The 18,671-nt window shown below is 44.5% G+C and overlaps 1 protein-coding gene across 7 annotated transcripts in view; it reads right to left on the bottom strand.

Annotated features, from left to right (window-relative positions):
- ZDHHC9 (zDHHC palmitoyltransferase 9) overlaps positions 1-13,390 on the bottom strand; it is a 57,428-nt gene extending 44,038 nt beyond the window's left edge. The window contains exons 1-5 of one of the 7 annotated variants that reach the window (XM_019653941.1): positions 13,181-13,380; positions 12,773-12,835; positions 11,934-12,019; positions 11,284-11,581; positions 878-1,038 (exon numbers count right to left, since the gene is read on the bottom strand). In XM_019653941.1, the coding sequence (XP_019509486.1) occupies positions 878-1,038; positions 11,284-11,450 (328 nt within the window). In that variant the 5' untranslated portion in view covers positions 11,451-11,581; positions 11,934-12,019; positions 12,773-12,835; positions 13,181-13,380. The other 6 variants (XM_019653940.1, XM_019653945.1, XM_019653944.1 and 3 more) reach the window with 6 other exon arrangements.
- Between the last annotated feature and the right edge of the window lie 5,281 nt (positions 13,391-18,671).

An 18,671-nucleotide genomic window follows, 5' to 3' on the forward strand; every position in this document is an offset into this window, starting at 1 on the left:
CTAAAGGCTAATCACAGACTGACGCTCCATTGGCACAGCTCTTAGTCTTAGAAGTCCTGAGTCATTTTCTTCAGCTCTATCCAGCTTGGATGCTGACTCAAGCTACTTGGGTACCGGACTTTGTAACAATTTAGGCAGGAACTGCTGTTGGGTCTGGTGGGCTCCCAGTCTCTACTAGCACTGACATCATAGCCTTCTTTCTCAATGTGGGCTCCCAGGATATCCCCTCCTCTAGCCCTGGGATGTTCTGCTTCAGTTCTCGAAGCCACCCTGGCTCCTGGATAATGTAGTACTTTATCTCTGACCTAAAGAAGTTCTACCCTGAGCTGCAAACTGCTCTGTAATGAGCCTGTAAGTGTTCCCATACCATTTGTAGACCTCTCAATGGTTCCTGGCACCATAGCTGTCTCCTCTCACCTTAAGTGTTCACGTAAAACAGGAATTCTTGGTCAGGGTCCCATGAATGTGCTTCAAAAGATCAATGAATCCCTGGAATTATATCCAAAATTGTATGCATGTGCACATATATAAGAATATTTTTATGAAGAGAAGGATTATAGCTTTCATCACAAAATGAAATGATTTGATGACCCCCCCCAAAGAGTTAAAAAGAAATCCTTTTGGAAACAGTGCATTGGACCGTGATAACAAATCCCTCTTGCAATGCAACCCAACACAGGGAAGAAGGAAGCATATGACTTTCAAATCTTGCTACACCTGCCTTACCAAATTCATAGGGTTGCCATGATCTCAGATTCAGGATCTCAGAGGGAAATGCCTAGAAGTGATTGTTAATCTGCAACTATTATTATTATTCCTTTCCTTACTGATTAAAACCACCCACTGCAGTGTCTTGCCAGCCAGTTAGAAAACTCACCTATCTCCATTTCTATGAAGGCTGCTTCATCTGGTAGGGCACGAGGGATCACTCCAGGGTCACTAAAGCTGGTCCTCAACAGTGTAGCCATGGAGAAAAGGAAGAGCATGGCAGCAAACACAGGGATGGCAGGGGACAGCTGGACAGCCAGGTAGCGGCACCTGAAAAAAGCAGGCAATTGTAAACATTTAGTTATACCTACCCTATACTGACCTTGAATCATTATCAGTATGTCAATCTGATCTCCACAACAAAACCAGCAGTACCTTGGGGACAAGGACCATGCTTTTTACTTCTCTTGAATAACCCAAAACTCCTCACATATGGTTCTGTACATAGGAGCTCAACAAATAATTGATTGATACCACCTATAACATACAGAAGAGTCTCAAGGGATGTCTCTTACCCCCAAGCCCAGTCCCTCTTGTCAGCCTGCCAGGAGCCACATTTCCCCTGTGCCTCAGGAAAGGTCGGGGAAGCAACTTAGCTTGGACGTGCAAGTACCACAAGATGCTCTCATTCTAGGAATGTCTACAGCTTTTCATACCCACTGAGCATGTCGAGAGCTTTTCATACCCACTCATCTGGCATTAGGCCTGAGCTACAGGAGGAGGAAGAAAAGATGAGGACCAGTCATGAAGCAGGGTCCCAGTGTCAGGCAGAGAGTGTGTCCAGCATGCTTCAAGGCCAGTGAAAATCTTCAAGGCTGCTGACTGACTTTGCAACATCCATTCCTCTGCTCTCTTCCATTAGCTCAGCTAATAGGTGACTAGTGACCATAAGGAAATCAGAAAAGTGTAGCTCCTAAGCACCCCTTTCCCACATCATGTTTGCTTCCCTCTTTCCTCATAATTCACCTGGAAGGCCATTCCTCTTCCTCTCTGGATATTCCCAGCCCTGCTCATCTTTCAGGTCCCAGAGACATCAATGCCATCATTGTCATCATCACAACCATAATTTATTGAGCACTCACCATATGCCAGGCACTGCACTAAGCTCTTCTCATGCATTATCTCATCCAACTCTCACACTAACTCTATGAGGTGGAGTCTACTATACCTATTTGATAGATGAAAACTTGGGATTGAGAGAGGTCTTGCCTCCTCCAAAAGGTCTATCCTAAGCTCCATTAATCTCTCCCTTCTCTGCTCCTGTCATCCTCACTGCTAGAACTCTGCATTGTTTCCTAGCTGTTTTTCACTATGTTGACCTCATCTCCCCCAACTGGATTTCATAAGAGCAAGAACCTTGTCTTCTTGGAGCAGGAATGCTTGGATTTGAATTCTGGCTCGACCAGCTCCTAGTTGGATAACTTAGTTAACTTCAGTCTCCTTATCTGTGAAATGAGGATAATAATAGTATTTCATGGGATCATTGTATGGCTCAAATGCATGAATATAAATAATGCGCTTAGAACTACATTTGACACACAGCAAACGTTAAGCAAATGTCAGCTATTAACATTATCCTCATGGTTCTCTATTTCCCAGAGCCTAAAACAAGTATGGGAATAAAGAAGCTATCAACAAATACTTGTAGAGTCAAACTGAATTTCAAACCAAATAAGTAGGAATAGGTGATGACAATTATCACTGACCTATTTTTATTCTCCTTCTGAGGCAAATTTTCTCCTTCAACACAGAGATCTTCTCTTGCAGTCAGACTATATGTGGATGAGCAAGGACCAGAAGGCGAGCGGAGAAAAGTATGCTAAGGAAAAAGGCTTACCTCATGGGCATGGGGGTCAAACAAGCTGCTGTCCACTTGGAGCAAACCTTTAACCCCGGGTTGTATATTCGCTGCAGTTTTGGAACAATCCCTATGAAATCCTCCCCTGAGTCCCCACCCCACACACAACTGATGGGGATGTAAGTCAACTGTAATATTAGGCTGAACCATTTGTTATGAATGTGAACATATGTAGTAAACTTGCAAAATTATTTTTGTGGGTTTTTTTTTCTTGCCTGCTTGTGTGTTTTTAACAAAATCCTTGGTCTTGGCTTACTTTCGTATGATTTACTCCCTTCTCCTAAACACCAAGGGAAGGAGAACCATTTGGAGAACTAAAGATGTGGCTGAGTTCAGGGTAATTAAGGTCTTTGTGTGGATTACCCTCTTTTCCATTGTTCCCCTTCCCTGGTACAGATAGTCAAGAAGTGAATTCAGAAACGAAAGTCACCTCTACTTATCAGGGACTCAAAGGCCACAGGAGAAACAGGATGGCTCCATTTCATGAACAAGTGAAATTACCACAATAACAGAAAAGAGCCATCTTCCTAGTTACTGCCCATCTCTGAAGCCACTCTTTTTGAAAACAAACAAGTAATGTCTCCAGGACTCAAAATGCCCTGATGTTTAGTCTCCAATCAAAAGCCTTAGAAAAATCAGAGTCATCTGATTGGACACCAAAGTGAGTTTAAATTGTTTTATTACAGGGAAAATATACACAGAGAGTTGAACAACCACACACACGCACACACACAATTTAATGTTGCCCCCGTGCACAAAAGGGCCCCCCCCAAGCTTAACTAAGGCCTGTTCCAGCACCTGCTTGTCAATCGGACAAAGGACAACTTAGATTTGAATTACACTATGCCATCACGGATAAAGATCTCTGTAATCTCCACACAGACTATATTCTGCACCTGCTAAAACAATCCACTCTGTATGTCAACAAGTACACAACAGGCCCATTGTTTTGTTCTCCAGAGATGAGGCTACTGGCAGCCAGTTGTTGCAAGTGAGTGGGTGTGGCTGGGAAGGCAGATGTGGGACCAGCAGGGCCTTTCTACTCCAAGTAAGAGGAAATTTAGAGAGCCAGTGGCTAAAACTGTTGTAAACTGCAACCCATCATGCCTATTTTTAATCATGATTAAAAAAATACCCCCCTAGGTTAGTCCCATCATTGCAGTGAGCTAGAGATCTGTCTCTGACAGAAATAATGTGAAGATTTAGTGGTAATTCCCAATATCAACCTCAAAAGTCAGGAGTATCCTCAAACATCACTAGTTTTTCTTAAAGACTGGATCTGTCATCCACGAATATATGCTATTTTTGAAACTCCCTAGTACTTTCCATCAATATCGCTTCTTAAAATGATATCCATACACTTCTAGAAACAGAACTCTCCTTTGTCTTCAAAGTACCAAGAAGCCTTCCCTTTTCCAAAGGGTTAGAAGTTACTTTTCTCCCTTAAGAATTTTATAAATGCAACCATGTCCCCACCTAGTCTTCACTTCTGCCATCTCAAGAGACGTCGTCATTTTATGTCCTCCTCTACCAACTTCTTGACTGACCTCAGGCTTCCATAGCTGGTCTGGATGACTGGACTCTCGTATGTCCCATGGTCCACATGGTGGTACTGACCAGCAGTAACTAGCACTGCCAGGCTGAGCTGGTGTGTCATGTCCCATCCCCCACCCCTAGCATGCTAGTTCATTGGAGGGACAATGATAATGCCACAGACTTCAAGTCACACGGAAATACTCAAAAGAGATTCATGAGGGAGCTGGTAAGAACCAGACAGATTCCATGGCAGGGATCTGCCTCACAGATTGGCAAAATGGACTGGTTATCTATATAATATTCTGCTTCTAAATCTCCCTCGTAGCTTTCTTGCTATGGTTTTCCTTGTTGCTCTTTGATCAGTACAATCAATCAGCCAACAAGTATTTATGGGCCTAACAAATGAAGAACAAGAGAAAGAAGAGTTAATTTTGCTGGGGGAAACGTAACTAACATATGAAACAGCTAAAGAATAAGGAAAGACCAATAATCAAGTGTTAAGATGGTGATTCAGACTCTAAGGACTATTTACGTGGTCAGAGAAGAGCTCTCTTGGGAAGCTGGTGGCTGCTTGCAACTGCTCCCACAGCAGCTGTTAAGGGTGGCTTTAAGGAAGAACTGTGCTTGGGACAACAGGAAGTACCCAAAGATTAGAGCCACACGATGGACCTTGGTCCCATATAATATATAAAAATAAACCTTGGCTATAAGTCCTCCCTGATATGGACGGCTGTCTGTCCTCCTACATACTACCTAACTCTAGAGCACAGTAAACATGTAGAACTACCCACATGACTGGTTCAAGGTTCATCTGATAACACTCAGAGTTTTCTGAGAGGGAAAAAGTTTCCTGAAAACATAATTTAAAACCAGCCTCTAGATTTACTGTTATGTGAAGGTCAGAGGAAAATGTATAACTCTGTTTTGCTCCAGTAGCAATGGGGAAAATAAACCAAAAGGACATTTTCAATCCTGATATGATGAGCCATCCTCTCACTGAGGAGGGCCAAAGTCTCTATTCAGGCAAACCTGCTAAGTAGTTGCCAAATTTCAGTTATACTAACAAATTTTACATTTCAATTATAACAAATAACAAATTTCAATTTTAATATACTCCTGCTGGAGAACTTAGAACAATTCCCTGCTGCCTATAATACTAACACCCAAACTCCACAGGACAGCATTCTGAGGTCCTCCATTATCTGGCCTTATCTAATCATCATCATAAGGTTCATGTCTTCTCATTGCTCAGATCCAGAAGCATCCCCCTAATTACCCTGAATTCACTAACTTCTTGCTGTTGCAAGAAGCATAAGATGCCTCCTTTGTTCTTAAACACAATACCCTCTGAGGAGAAAGATGTCATTCTCTTCTCTCCCACAATAAACATCTCAACTGATATCAGCATGTTGGGGGACATCCCTGTTCTTTGTGCTCACTTACCCAAAATAGAAGATCACTATACACAATTAAGAGATTCTGAAAAGATAAGAGATGCATTCAGTGGAGATTGACAGTGTGAAACTTATTACCACAAAAGATAGTAGAAGCTGAAATATACAGATACATTCTAAATGACAGAACCACAAAGAATTATTAAAGGAAAGCACACTGTTCAAGACATATAACTCAATCCTTCTCCAGGAACATGCTTTATCATAAAGTTCAATTTAGCTAAGTACTGTAATAGATTGATATCAAAGAAGCAACTATGCCTTTCTAAAACTGTCATTTGGTTGGCCAAGTCACAGACAGTATCTTGGGCTAGATGAAGCACAAGACTGAAACCCCACAAAGCAATTCTCCAGAGAATTCTCTCTTGGTTAGAGACCATGATAAAGTCACTTTTTCCTCTTCCCAAACTCAACTAAAGAACTTCAGGAACCGGGACCTCGTCATTATAAGCACAGATATTCTGTCACATCAGAGTTTGGCTTTGGTCTGCATAACCCTATGTCTCCTCAAACCTGGTAACTTCGTTGGGCCGGCCGAGTGGCGCGTTGGTTAAGAGCTGGCTTGGGATGCCAGAGGGCCCCAGCTCGGATCCCACATATGAGGGCCAGTGACACTGCCCTCTGCAGCTAAGATGCTGAACAACAGCTCAACCTGGAGCTGGGCTGCCGTGAGTCATCGGTGACGGCATAGGCTGCAGCCCCTGCTGCAGTCGGTTGCCATGGACTACTATGTGTAGCCAGCAACCAGCTTGTGTAGCCAGCAGCCAGTGTGAGCGGCCGTCCAGAAGCCGGCGACTGATCTGCCTCGCCCGGGAAGAGTGCAGTGATGGTGCCAACTTGGGCCAGTGAAGCGACGTCCTCCACAACTAAACTGAAGAACAAAAGGACAGCAACTTGTCTGTTCCCCTTCCCCCAATTCCCCAGCACTGTTCCCATCCCCCCAATTCTCAAATAAAAAAAATCTTAAAAAAAAACACCTGGTAACTTTGTGTTGTCAGATTGCCTTTTCTCTTCCATCTGCCCTCAGGGACATGGTGCCCTTTCATCAGGATTACCCACAGTGTAACAAGGCAGGAAGCACACATTATTTGTTTTTCGTTTGAGCCATCCTCATCCTGGCAGCAGGGACTAGGAGTGGCCACAGAGGTGATGGTCCCTCATAACTCACAAACCTTACTTTCTAAGTTCACCCTTAGAGATGGACTTCCCTGTTCATTCTGGAATGCTGTCAGTGTTCCACAAAGTAAGATGCCTTCATTTTCTAAGAGCATGAGCTGGGAGGCCCAAATAACCTAGATGTCACTACGTAACAAACACTAGCTAGAATGAACACATAATATGCTGGTCTAGCATTGGGCACTATGTACAACTTTAGTAATCTGAACATCTTCAGGATTCCATATTCAAAAGCTAACAATGAGATAAAAGGTAGTGTCATATAGAGGCACTGGCTGGCCAACCAATCTTAAAGTAACTTTACTTTGTGGGCCTGGTTTCCTCATCTGCAAAAGGATGGGGATAGTCTCCAAGGCCCCTTCCAGCTCTAGTAGTATTCTATGATTCTGTGAGTCAAGACTTTTACATTTTAAGTGCATCCATGATGTATTAATTCCGCAACATTTATTGACAACCTACTCTATGAAGGCCTGGTGGAGGGCACTGTGAAGGCCAGAGAGACATGGGAGATAGTCCCTGACACTGACCTATTATAACTCAAAGTATAATAACCATGGAATTCAGAAATATTAGAAATGTCAAGTGATTGATTATATGTTAAATGAATGGTATGTACAATAGTCCCACGAATGCAGAAATTACTGGAAGGTTTTCATGAAGGAAGACTCAAGAAGGGGCTTAAAAGAGGTAGAATTTGAATAGGCTAGAACTGAGACAATTACTAAGCAGTGCTACAAAGCTTTTTTCAGTTCATTCAATTCAATTGCTCCTCTGTACATCACAAGCACCCATGAGGGTCAACGCAGCAGGGTTTGATAGTGCCTTGATAAGATTTCCTCTATATACAGCACAGTGAGACATAAGCACTGATCATAGCAGCAAACAGCTTCTACTTCAGGGGTCAAGAGTCACACAGTCATTCTTGTCACAAGAGAAATCTGGGGACTTTGACTCTACTAGCAATCTGGTCACAAAGTTAAAAGCGGCAACTAGTGAGCCAACTCCAGAAAACAGTGCAGTTGGTCCTTTCCCCAAGCTTTATCAGGAAGTGGAGTTTGACTAAATACCACATTCGCCTTTCAATGGCTAGACAGTTCACAGGTTGTCAGTGTTATTCTTCTATAGTGTCCTGACATTTCCAGCCAAGCTGGTGGCTATGTGTTCATCATACAAGCTGGACAGGGTTTGGGTAGAAAGGACTAAGAAGGGTTCATGTGTTCACAGCTGAAGCTGGCAGACACACTCACATTGCCAAAATACCTAAGAATAAATGAGGACATTTTTTAAGCACTGTACAATTTTCACTCTGTTTTTAAATTCAAATACATTCACCATAGATACAATTACATTTAAATACATCAGTATATTTAAATACAGCTACCTACTGGCAATCTTCTCTCTTTTTCTATGTATGTATTTGATTCTTTGAGATAGACACAAGAATTATACAGAATTTCAGACTCAGAATTGCAAGAGGCTTAGTGATAATCTAGCCCAATTTCCCATCCTGGGCAGGAATCTACTCTGTGACAGCAATCCTGAGAGATGGCCACCCAGCTTCTTTAGAAACACTTGTAACAATACAGAGCTAACTATCACCTGGATGGACAAGGTTTTTTCATTCTATGTATTCAACCTACTGTCTGTCCACTGAAAATTATAAGTCCCTCCTTTGAGAAGTCTAAACATGTAAAGGCAAGATCCAAAAATAAAAAGATGTCCACTGGCACTACTAACAGTGCAAGTTTTTCATGAAGGGGTGCCCACACGCCTGACCAGATTTCCCAAGCCATCTGGCTGACCCAGGGCTGTGCCACAGGCAGCTATAAATCAACTCGCACTGGTTCCTAAGCACTTGCTGCAAGCAGGACCCTGTTACTAAAATGCAGGTGTAGATATGTCTCAGGATCTGGACTCTCTTCCCCAGGGCAAAAATGCAGCAGCTAGAGGACATGATGTCTATGCCCCTGGACAATCTGAGGACAACAATAGACAGACCTTTATCACTGTTGGTTCAGACACCCTCACCTGCCTGAAGGCAGGGGGCTAGATCAGCTAACTTCCAGGGATCTCGCTAAGTTCTAATACTAACGAAGGAGCCCATATTCTGCCTCCCAGAAACTATCCCCAAGTGGTGGTTGGTAGTCAATTACAGACTCCAAAATAAAAGGTTGACCATTAAGTGATTTCATTTTTCAGAGGTATGCTCATTTCCTTTGTACAGCCTGTCATTGGCTAGGCACAAGGCAGCCAGCACCTAGAGTGTCTGTGTGTATCTCTCTATATATTCTCTCTCTGTATCTCTCTCTCTCTGTATCTCTCTCTCTCTGTATCTCTCTCTCTCTCTCTCTCTCTCTCTCTCTCTCTCACACACACACACACACACACACACACATTCACAAACAGATTCCACCATTCTCAGTAAAAAGGATTATCACCAGTGTCCTCTCCCCTTTGGTCAGAGTTATACTTCCCCATTTCACTCTTCAGCTAATACATTTACTTCCTTTTCCCCCTTGCCTTCTCCCTCCCCCAGCCCTACCCCCCAAAATATGTATTCTATTGTTGAAACTCAAGGCAGTTTACAAACAACCTCACCCTTCATATCTGAAGGCAAAGCATGAGAAATAACTTTGGGGGAAAAGCCATCTTGGTAGAAAACTCGACCTGCCTCTGTCAAACAGTAACTTGGCTAATTATAAGCTTCATCCCACAGGCAGTTTTCTTCAGGGACCTTCGGGGCCTACGTGGAACAGGTCCAAATCAGAATCTGTCTGGCTCCCAGATACAAAAAGGACCAAGCACCAATACCTCCCAATTTCAAGTTCCCCTGGCCAGTCAAACCAGAGGTTCCCTGAACCCAGAATTACCAGCTCCCTCCGTGCCTAGAAACAAACATTTCTGTTTTGAATGGTTCCAATCACACAAAAAAAGTTACCATAAGGTGGAGGGATGGGGCGCAAAAAGAGCTAGTGATTGGGCAGGGCACAGAGTGAAAAGAGAGAGAGGATGATAGCAGAGTTCAACTCTGCATTTCTAAAAAGAAGCAAGGCAGGAATAAAACAAAGAAGGCTTGGATAGGAAGGTCAGGAAAAAGTAAAAAAATTCAACATTATACATATTCCTGCCTGACTACACATACTCACTTGTACTACACACAAGCACACACACACACACACACACACACACACTCAGCCATGAAAATCAGACTGGGGTGCAGCCAAGAAGCCATGATCAAACTGGTTGGCTTCACCAAATACTTCAGAAAGTCGGCAGCAGCAGCAGCAAAAGTGCATTTAACGAAAATGTCCTGTGACCTTACTTTCCTAACCCTGTCATAAACTGGGTCCCCCTCCTCTCCCTACTGTTACTCGAGCCAGCTGCAGCCGTCAAGATGTCTGGCAATGCAGCCCAAAAAATTGCTCTTGATGCACTGCTAAATCCTGAATCCCTTACAGAAGAAGGACAGAAATGAGCCCAAAGAGACCAGAGCTCATTTTAACTACCCATGAAGGCTAGCCAAGGAGTCCCCTCCTCCCTGCCATGGCCACGCTGCAGCATGGGAGCTCTAGTTCCAGGTCATCTGCGTATACAAACTACAGCAGGCTCGTAGTCTAACACACCCCTTGGCTCCTCAAGGCTCTCTTCATAATAACCCCAAACCAATTAGCATTGCTCCCATCCCTAGAGTGTACAGCATTCTCAGCACACCCAGAAGTCAAGTCACAGTACCCTAGAATCAACCTGGCCACCTCCCTAACACGGTGGCCTACACAGACTTCAAGCAGTGGCTCTAGTACCGGTTATTACATTACATTACATCACACACACACATACACACACACACACACACACACACACACACACACACACACAAATAACTCCAAGGCTGGTATCAAACACACACAAAATAAAGAGTTGTTTATGTTGAGTGATTTTGAGTGAAAAGAAAGAGCAACTCACACTTAATAAGCACATATGTGCCACACACACACAGCTAGATTGTGGCACAGCTGAGGCTGGAACTAATCTGCATGTCCCCAGTTCAGCTGGCTTTTCAATTTAACTGTTAGCTGAGAGCTGAGCCCTAAGGAAATAGGACCCAGAATAACAGAATAGGTGAGTATAGTGGGTAGACTTATGACCAGAAAGGGTGCCCCTGGGCTCTGGAGGCAGTCTGTCACTAAGCACCTAAGGAGAGCACTGAAAAGGGGAGCTGAGTAACAAAGACAAATGCGTTTATTTCCCAAGTGTGCCAAGGATAGCTCCAAATCTGTGCTATAAAATTGGTATCAAAAGTCTTGGTCTTTTTAGGTAGCACATACTCTGCTATAAGCATAAAACAATGAATTCACTTGGCATGATTTATAGACACTGCTCAAGAGGACAGTGACAACCATCCAAGGACCATCCAAAAACTCCCCCCAAAAAAGTTTCTTCCCCTACCCCAGAGTAACCATTATCAGGCAATTCCACTCAATGGAAACTCACTCGAAGGCGAAGAAGAGTGTACATGTCCCCAGGATGAGGAAGAGGGTCAAGTAGAAGATGCCCTTTTGCCGGGCCATCATGACGCGGCCATCACAGCAGAAGGTATTCCTGCCTGGGAGTTTCTCCCATTTCCGTGTCACCTTCTTCCTTACCACCATCACAGACATGATTGGAATTCCGGGTCCAAATGGGCTTTGTGATTACAAGAAGGAAGAAACAGAAGCTGAGCCCAGCTCTGAAATCACGTTGCCTGCTATTGCTTCCACTGGGTCAAGCATCATAAGTCCAATTTCTAGCCCTAAGAAAAAGCACATACACAAATACAAACATGAGGCAGGAACATGAAAATGCAATTCAATCCTCCTTTCCCAGAGGCAGAAGATAAGCACTACCTGAAAGGGTGGGGGTAAGGAAGTGGGGAAGTTTATTTCCAATCTGTGTTTGTCCTCTAAAAGGAGAAAAGGTGAAAGGTTCTCAAAAAAAGGACGGGGTAGTATATCTTCTTAAAGAAACCCCTTCGCTTCCAATATAATACTGATGGCTTGTTCATCATCAAACCTTGGAGTTAGAAGGGTTTTTATAGGTGGTAGTCCCAATTATTTTGTTTTGGAAATAAGCAAAATGAAGACCAGGAAGAGGAAGTAACTTACCCAGGGTCACACAGCCACAAAGCTAAGCCAAGAAAACGCTGGTGCAGACTTTCAGTCCAGGACACTCTCCACTATACCACATTGTTCTATAATCATCATTAAGAGGACTCTAAAAATAATAGTTGAGTTTCTGTCCTAGGAGCCTTTCCCTCCCCCTCCTCTGCTTCTTCATTTTTTCTCTTCAATAAGCCACTCAAATATAATATGAATCACACCAGGGAACAAGTCGCCCTCTGGCAGAGCTAAGAGGTTCTGGACACTTTGGATACATATTCAGGTTGTGTTTACTCAAAACAAATTTCCCCTAATCAAACCCTGGGTAACTCCCTGAGTCCGGGAAATGAACCAATCTTGCTGGTCTAGCCTAACATTTGTGGGAATCTTAATCAAACCACATCCAAGACCTGTAATAGGTGGAAGGCTGACTTAAGCACGAGAGGTTCTGGAAGGGTTGGAGGGAAGGTGCGCAGGGAGATGGCAGCAGTTAAAAACAGTCATAAGGGTGTTTTCTGGGACGTTTCATAAGTACCATCTCTACTTAGCATCCTGAATCCCAAGGCCAGCCTTTCTCAGCCACTGCCACCCTCCTCCTCCTCTCAGGTGTGGTGCTGTGGCCTCTATTTACTGACACCACATGCCCCACGCTGGCAAGACTGAAGCGGAAGCCTGCAGCCCGAATGACTGATGAGAAACAACCAACTTGAAATCATTCCCGGGCCGGAGAGGGCAAGGGTCCAAATAGAGACTAGGCGATGAGCCGAGCAATGAGAAAGTGGAGGGCTTAGGAGAGGGGAGGAGGCACCAAGGTGCAGAGAACACTTCCTTTGTGTAAAACTAACCTGGAAAACAATTTCCTAATAACCTGGCCCAGCAAGAGAAGACACCAGGAAGGGGAGCCCGGCCTGAGAGAACAAAGATCAAAATCCGTCCAAAACCAGCGACCCGCCCACCCGCCGGGACCGAGGCCCAAGTCCAGGACTGGCGGCGGGTGCGGCCTCGGGAGGCCCGCCCTGCCTCCGCCACGCAGGGGACCACCGCCCCAGGCAGCTTGGGACGCGCACCACCTCCACAAGCTCGTACACACACACGCCCCGCCACGTGTAGTCACCCACGGCCGGGGGCTCGGCGGCTGGCGACTTGAACAGAGCAATGCCAAGGTCCGCGCGTCCCGGCGCAGCGGAGGGTTTGGCAGCCCACCACGCGGCCAAGCCCAGAGGACCCCCACCCCCACCCCCACCCCTTGCTACCTGAACCCGGGAGCCCGAACTCCGCGGGGCACTGAGGGCAGGAAGTGGACTGTCCCAGTGGACCGCGTCGGCCGCCCGAGGTGGCAGCGACTTCTCCTCCCCAGGCCCAGGGCTACCTCCTCCTGACAAGGGGCCCCTACGGTCGGGGCCCTAAAACAGCTGTGGCAACCGCCCACCGCTGGCAGAATGGAACGCTCCTCACGTCACCAGGTCGGTCCAGTAGTTGCTCGCCCTCCATTGGCTGATAGGCCTCCGCGTCTCAGCCCCTACCACCCCTGCCCCGAACTACCATTGGCTACTCCAACCGCCAGTCAACGGTGCCTCCACCCCATTCCCCCGCCCATCTCCAGGCTTCGTGCCCACCTGCCAAGCCACTGCCAGCCTCCGTTTGGGTTCCGAGCGCCAGTACTTGAAGTGTCGCCTTCTATTAATATAGCTACACAGAGACAGAGGTGAAGGGTAGTGCCTATGGCATAAGGAGGGACCGCGACCAGCCTCCCCTCCACCGCAGCACCCCCACAGACACACGGTGAGATGCTGAAGCAGCACTGGCTCACAGATCCGAGTGCTCACCCCAAACTGGGTCCGCCCTTGGGCCTCTCTCCTGCCCTACTTGCACGAAAGCAACCGCGACTCAGGATTTTACTCTCTAACGGCATAAAAACAAATCCTCTGCCTCCCAAGTTCCAATCATTAGTTAAGAAGCCCACCTCTGTCCCAGTCACACTGGCCTGCATCTCTAAGGCTTTCAGAACAAAACAAACAAACAAACATAAAAAAGAACTTGAAATGGATAGCTGTCCCCAAGAATGTAGAATCATTTTGCAGTACTGAGAAAAAATAATTGATAGTGAAGAAGTTAGAAAAGCTCTACTGACAGGACATAAATTCTTCCAGGTAGGTAATGAAGTAAAGATTTCCAAAAAGATTAGAAATTTCTATTAGCTTTGGAGAGCTTAAGATAATTGAGGGGAGGGGAGCGGGTATCCAAGGCAGAATCCCCACCCACAAACCACATTGATTCTTTCCTTCTGCCACCCCTCTCTAAAGTTACTGCCACAATGAGCCACTGCTATTAGTCCCAGTGAGTCGCATCCTTCAGAAATTCAAGATTAGAGTGGGGAAAACAGCTCAGAACCAAGGCATTAATATTATATGGCGGACTTCAAGAGGCACTGGTTCTTTTTCCACTCGTATGACTCTAGGCTTCCAAAAATAAGGGGAAATATGAGAAAGGGCTGAAAGTGGCATTTCCTTACCTGTCACACTGTTGGGGAGAGTGTCTAGGTTGCCACCTATTTTCCTGAGCTTGAAAAAAATTCTCTGGAGTGAGGATATTTGCAATTAATACAGAAGAAACTGCCAAAGGTCTTCCCAAGGCAGTTTTTTGTGTTATTTGAAGAACCATGTGCATGGTCAAGAACTATTTCTCCTTTATACTATTTGGGTCCTACATGATATGAAGCAAAAAGCTACCTAATGATTATTACACTTGACACTTTCATAACACCCTTCAAACTAAAATTTAAAATAATGAAAAAGTCACTAGAGGACAGCTGGGTGGCTCAGTTGGTTAGAACTCCTGCCCTAAACAACAAGGTTGACAGTTCGATTCCCACATGGAGCCAGTGAGCTGCGCACTCCACAACTAAATTGAAGGACAACGACTTGAGTTGGAGCTGATAGGTCCTGGAAAAAACACACTGCTACCCAATAAAATTTTTTTAAGAAGTCACTAGATAATTTTCTTATGAGAAATGTGTTATAATTAATTTGTAGGGGAAAGTGTGTTTTTATAAGGCTTCTATTGTTCCTTAGGACTCATGCTGATTATAATCATCAGCGTATTCCTGATAAACCATATGATCAATATCATTGCCTCCAATTCTCCCCACCCCCTTTGAGTCTTGGAGGGTGCTGGTATTGCACACACTTGGAATGGAAGGCAGAGGAACTTCCCTTAGCCCGTCAGAACCATGGATTCTGGAGCCTGAGTACACCAGATGCCCTTAGGAATAGCATGGTTACCCCATCTGCCATCCTCCTGGCTGTGGAGCAGTCAAAAATAAACTTCCACACACCCAAACATACTTTGTCCATATCTCAGGTGCAGGTGAAGCCCAGGGAGTCTTGAAATTGATGTGTTATGGCAACACATTCCCGAGTGGTGCCCCTCCCTGCTCTAGGTCACATTCCTCCCTGGGATTAAGTGACTGTGTAGGTCAGGCTTGTTTTAATACAACCTGTTATTATTTGTGTTCACCACTAAAAGGAAAATTTATATGGACAGACATTCCATAGCACTTCCTTCTATGTAATTACACCATTTTATAATATCCTCAAGTCTTAATATGCACACAACTAAATTGTGACTATAAACTGAGATTGTTTCTTTTCTGGTCTTTTCTGTTCTTTTCTCTTTTCTTTTCAATAAACCTCCCAGACTTCATGCATCCAAATCAGTGTTGGCTCCTCTGAAGGGGAGTTGCAGTCACATGGTGAGCACTAGAAACACCACTGGAATAAAGGTACAGGCTTCCATTGTGTGGTGGCATACATTCTGGTGTGCGTATTTAAAAATGCCTGTCTCCATATTTATGGTTCCTGTGTGAGTGTGTGTGTTGGTGTGTTGGGCGTAAAGCGCTGTTTGAATGGCCTCAGATCCTGAGTACCACCATGGGGTTGCTGCTTGCCAGTTAGTGGTGCTCCCGATATCTCTTCTGCAAACACCCAGAGATCCATTCAATACTGCATGCAAGACCCATAAAATCAGCCCCCATTCTGCATGCAAGCTCATGTTGGTCCTTTTTCCCCCCTTCAATTTATCTAGCCTCAACCCTCCCCCTGGCTATAAATATATATATATATATATAGATAGATAGATAGATAGATAGATAGATAGATAGATATAGATATATTTGTAGAATGAATTGATGAGCAAAAGAAAGAACCATGGGGCACCCTGCCCACACATGACCAACTAGTATTCTTAAGTAACAGCTGTTTCCCTTGAGGCTTGGGCTTGCTATCACGGACTTAGAGGAGGCGGGATGGTATGCATAGCAGAAAGCACAAAAGCTTTATAGCCAAACAAACCTAGATCCAAATCCTGGCTCTGCTACTTAGTAGTTTGTGTAAACTTCCTCAAATAATTGATCCTTTCTGAGCCAATTTCCTCATTTGTAAAATAGAACTGGTATCTACTTCACAGAGTTATGAAGGGGATTAGAGATAATGGGTGCTAAATGTCTGGCATAGAAGAGAGATACAATCAATGAAGTATGTTAGGACGACACCTATATGTTAACTGTCCTCTCTCACCTCCCTCCTTTATCTATAGTGCCAACTGGGAGGAGAGAGGTAAGAAGGAGACCCATTCTTCACTTTGTTGAACCTGTGTCATCCATGCGCCATCATGTTACATAGCCTCTAAATTAATCATTGTAGTTAATCCTTCTCTGACTGACTAACAGCATGGTTTCCCAATCCCGAGGCACCCCACTCCCTACTGGGAAAGGCCTGGGTAGTAATCCTGTTCTAGTCGAATGGCTGGCTGTTCTCTCGCACCATGCTCTCAAGTAAATCCTCAACCATCGCCACCACGTTCTGTTCCAACAGGCAAGAGATGGATGGGATCTCTTTCATTACACACCTCTTGTGTTCACAGCACTGTGTTCGGATGGTTGGCTCCTGTCAGAGACTGAGAAGTACCTTTAAGATGCCACCAAGTGAATGCCTAACATACAGAAAGCCCAATAAAAATGCCTAGGGTAGCATGGAAGATGATATCACAATGCAACTGAACTATTCAAACTGAGCCTCTGTTTCTGCCTCTGATGCCTGTCTGCTCCTGCTGGTTCTCAATTTTGTTTCATCTCCAGACTGTGGATTCCTGACTCTATCTGGAATAGTTTTAGGTGCGGTGCTTGAGCCCTCAATACTAGCCCTAAGACTACCCTCTAACTAAACAAGAGTCACCATAACACCATTTATTGAGAACCTCCTCTGGGCTAGGGATTGAGCCAGGTGCTTTATATAAATTTGGTTCCAAGATTATGGTCTAAGTTTAATGTCTAAGTGAAAGCATCTGATACTGACCCAGCACAGCTCTAGTCTCTGACTCTGCCCAGCCCTCTCATTCCAGGAGCTGACCTCAAGGGATTGTGTTGCCCCAAAATATAAACTGGTTTATCAGTGAATCATTAAGTATGTATTGAGCACCTACAGTTTGTTCAGCCTGTACTAGGCACTATGGGAAATACCAAAGAAGTATTTGACATGATCCCAGCCTCTAAGGAACTTAAAATATTCTGAGAGAGAAAAGATCAGCACATGTGAGGTCACTAAAGATAAATAAAAAACAGTGCAGAGTCCAGGTCTCAAGTATGCACAGCAGACTTTCCAAACTTTTAAAGAGAGCTTGCCTCAAAAGTTTACCATCTCAAATACTGTTGGTAGAGAGTAAATTGGTAAAATATTTCAGTAGGGCTATTTGGTAGTATCTCTTAACGTTTTTACATTACATAACCATTGATCCAACAAACCTACTTCTATCTAGAAACACTACCACAACCATTCAAAGAAATAAGAGGTCTGACAATTATTGGATTGTTGGAAATGTCATGATGCATTTTTGCAACAGATGGCAGTAGTTCATTTTTGGAAGTACTAGAGTCATTTGCATCTCTGTTATTGCTCTGTCATTTGACAGCTGACAGTTCTAGCTTCATTCTAAAAAAAATTGAGCAATTTGGTTGAGTTTTGGAGAGTTTACAACAAGTTGAAGATGGAAGACCAAACTGTTCATTTTTGCCATATTTTAGTGTTTTACTTTCATAAAGGGAAGAATGCGCATCAAGCTTGTGAAAAGTTGCATAAAGTTTACGGTGACAATGCTCTACAAGAACGTCAGTGTCAATGATGGTTCATGAAATTCTGTGCTGGTGATGTTGATCTCAATGACACTCCTCAGTCAGGGAGGCCCACCGAGGTTGATGACGACAAAATAAAGGCATTGATCGAGTCAAACCCACGTTACACGACACGAGAGATTGCAGAAACATCAAACATCCATCATTCCAGCGTTCGCAACCACCTGAAGAAGCTGGGGTACATAAGGCAAGGTTGATATTTGGGTTCCACACAAACTCAAAGAAGTTCATTGGACGGCGCGTATAAACATCTGCAATATGCTCATTAAACGTGAGGAAAACGATCATTTTTTTGAAGCGCCTGATAACTGGTGATAAGAAGTGGACTGTTTACAACAATGTGGTGTGCAAACTATCTTGGTCCCGACGTGATGATTCGCCTCAAACAACATCGAAAGCAGACATTCATCAGAGGAAGGTCATGCTCTCAGTGTGGTGGGATTTTACAACAGCTCAACCTGGAGCTGGGCTGCCATGAGTCGCCGGCGATGATGTAGGCTGCAGCCCCTGTGGCAGTGGGTTGTCATGGGCTACCGTATGTAGCCAGCAGCCAGCGTGAG

Source organism: Hipposideros armiger, unplaced genomic scaffold (assembly GCF_001890085.2).
Source record: "Hipposideros armiger isolate ML-2016 unplaced genomic scaffold, ASM189008v1 scaffold_210, whole genome shotgun sequence".
NCBI classification, from domain to species: domain Eukaryota; kingdom Metazoa; phylum Chordata; class Mammalia; order Chiroptera; family Hipposideridae; genus Hipposideros; species Hipposideros armiger.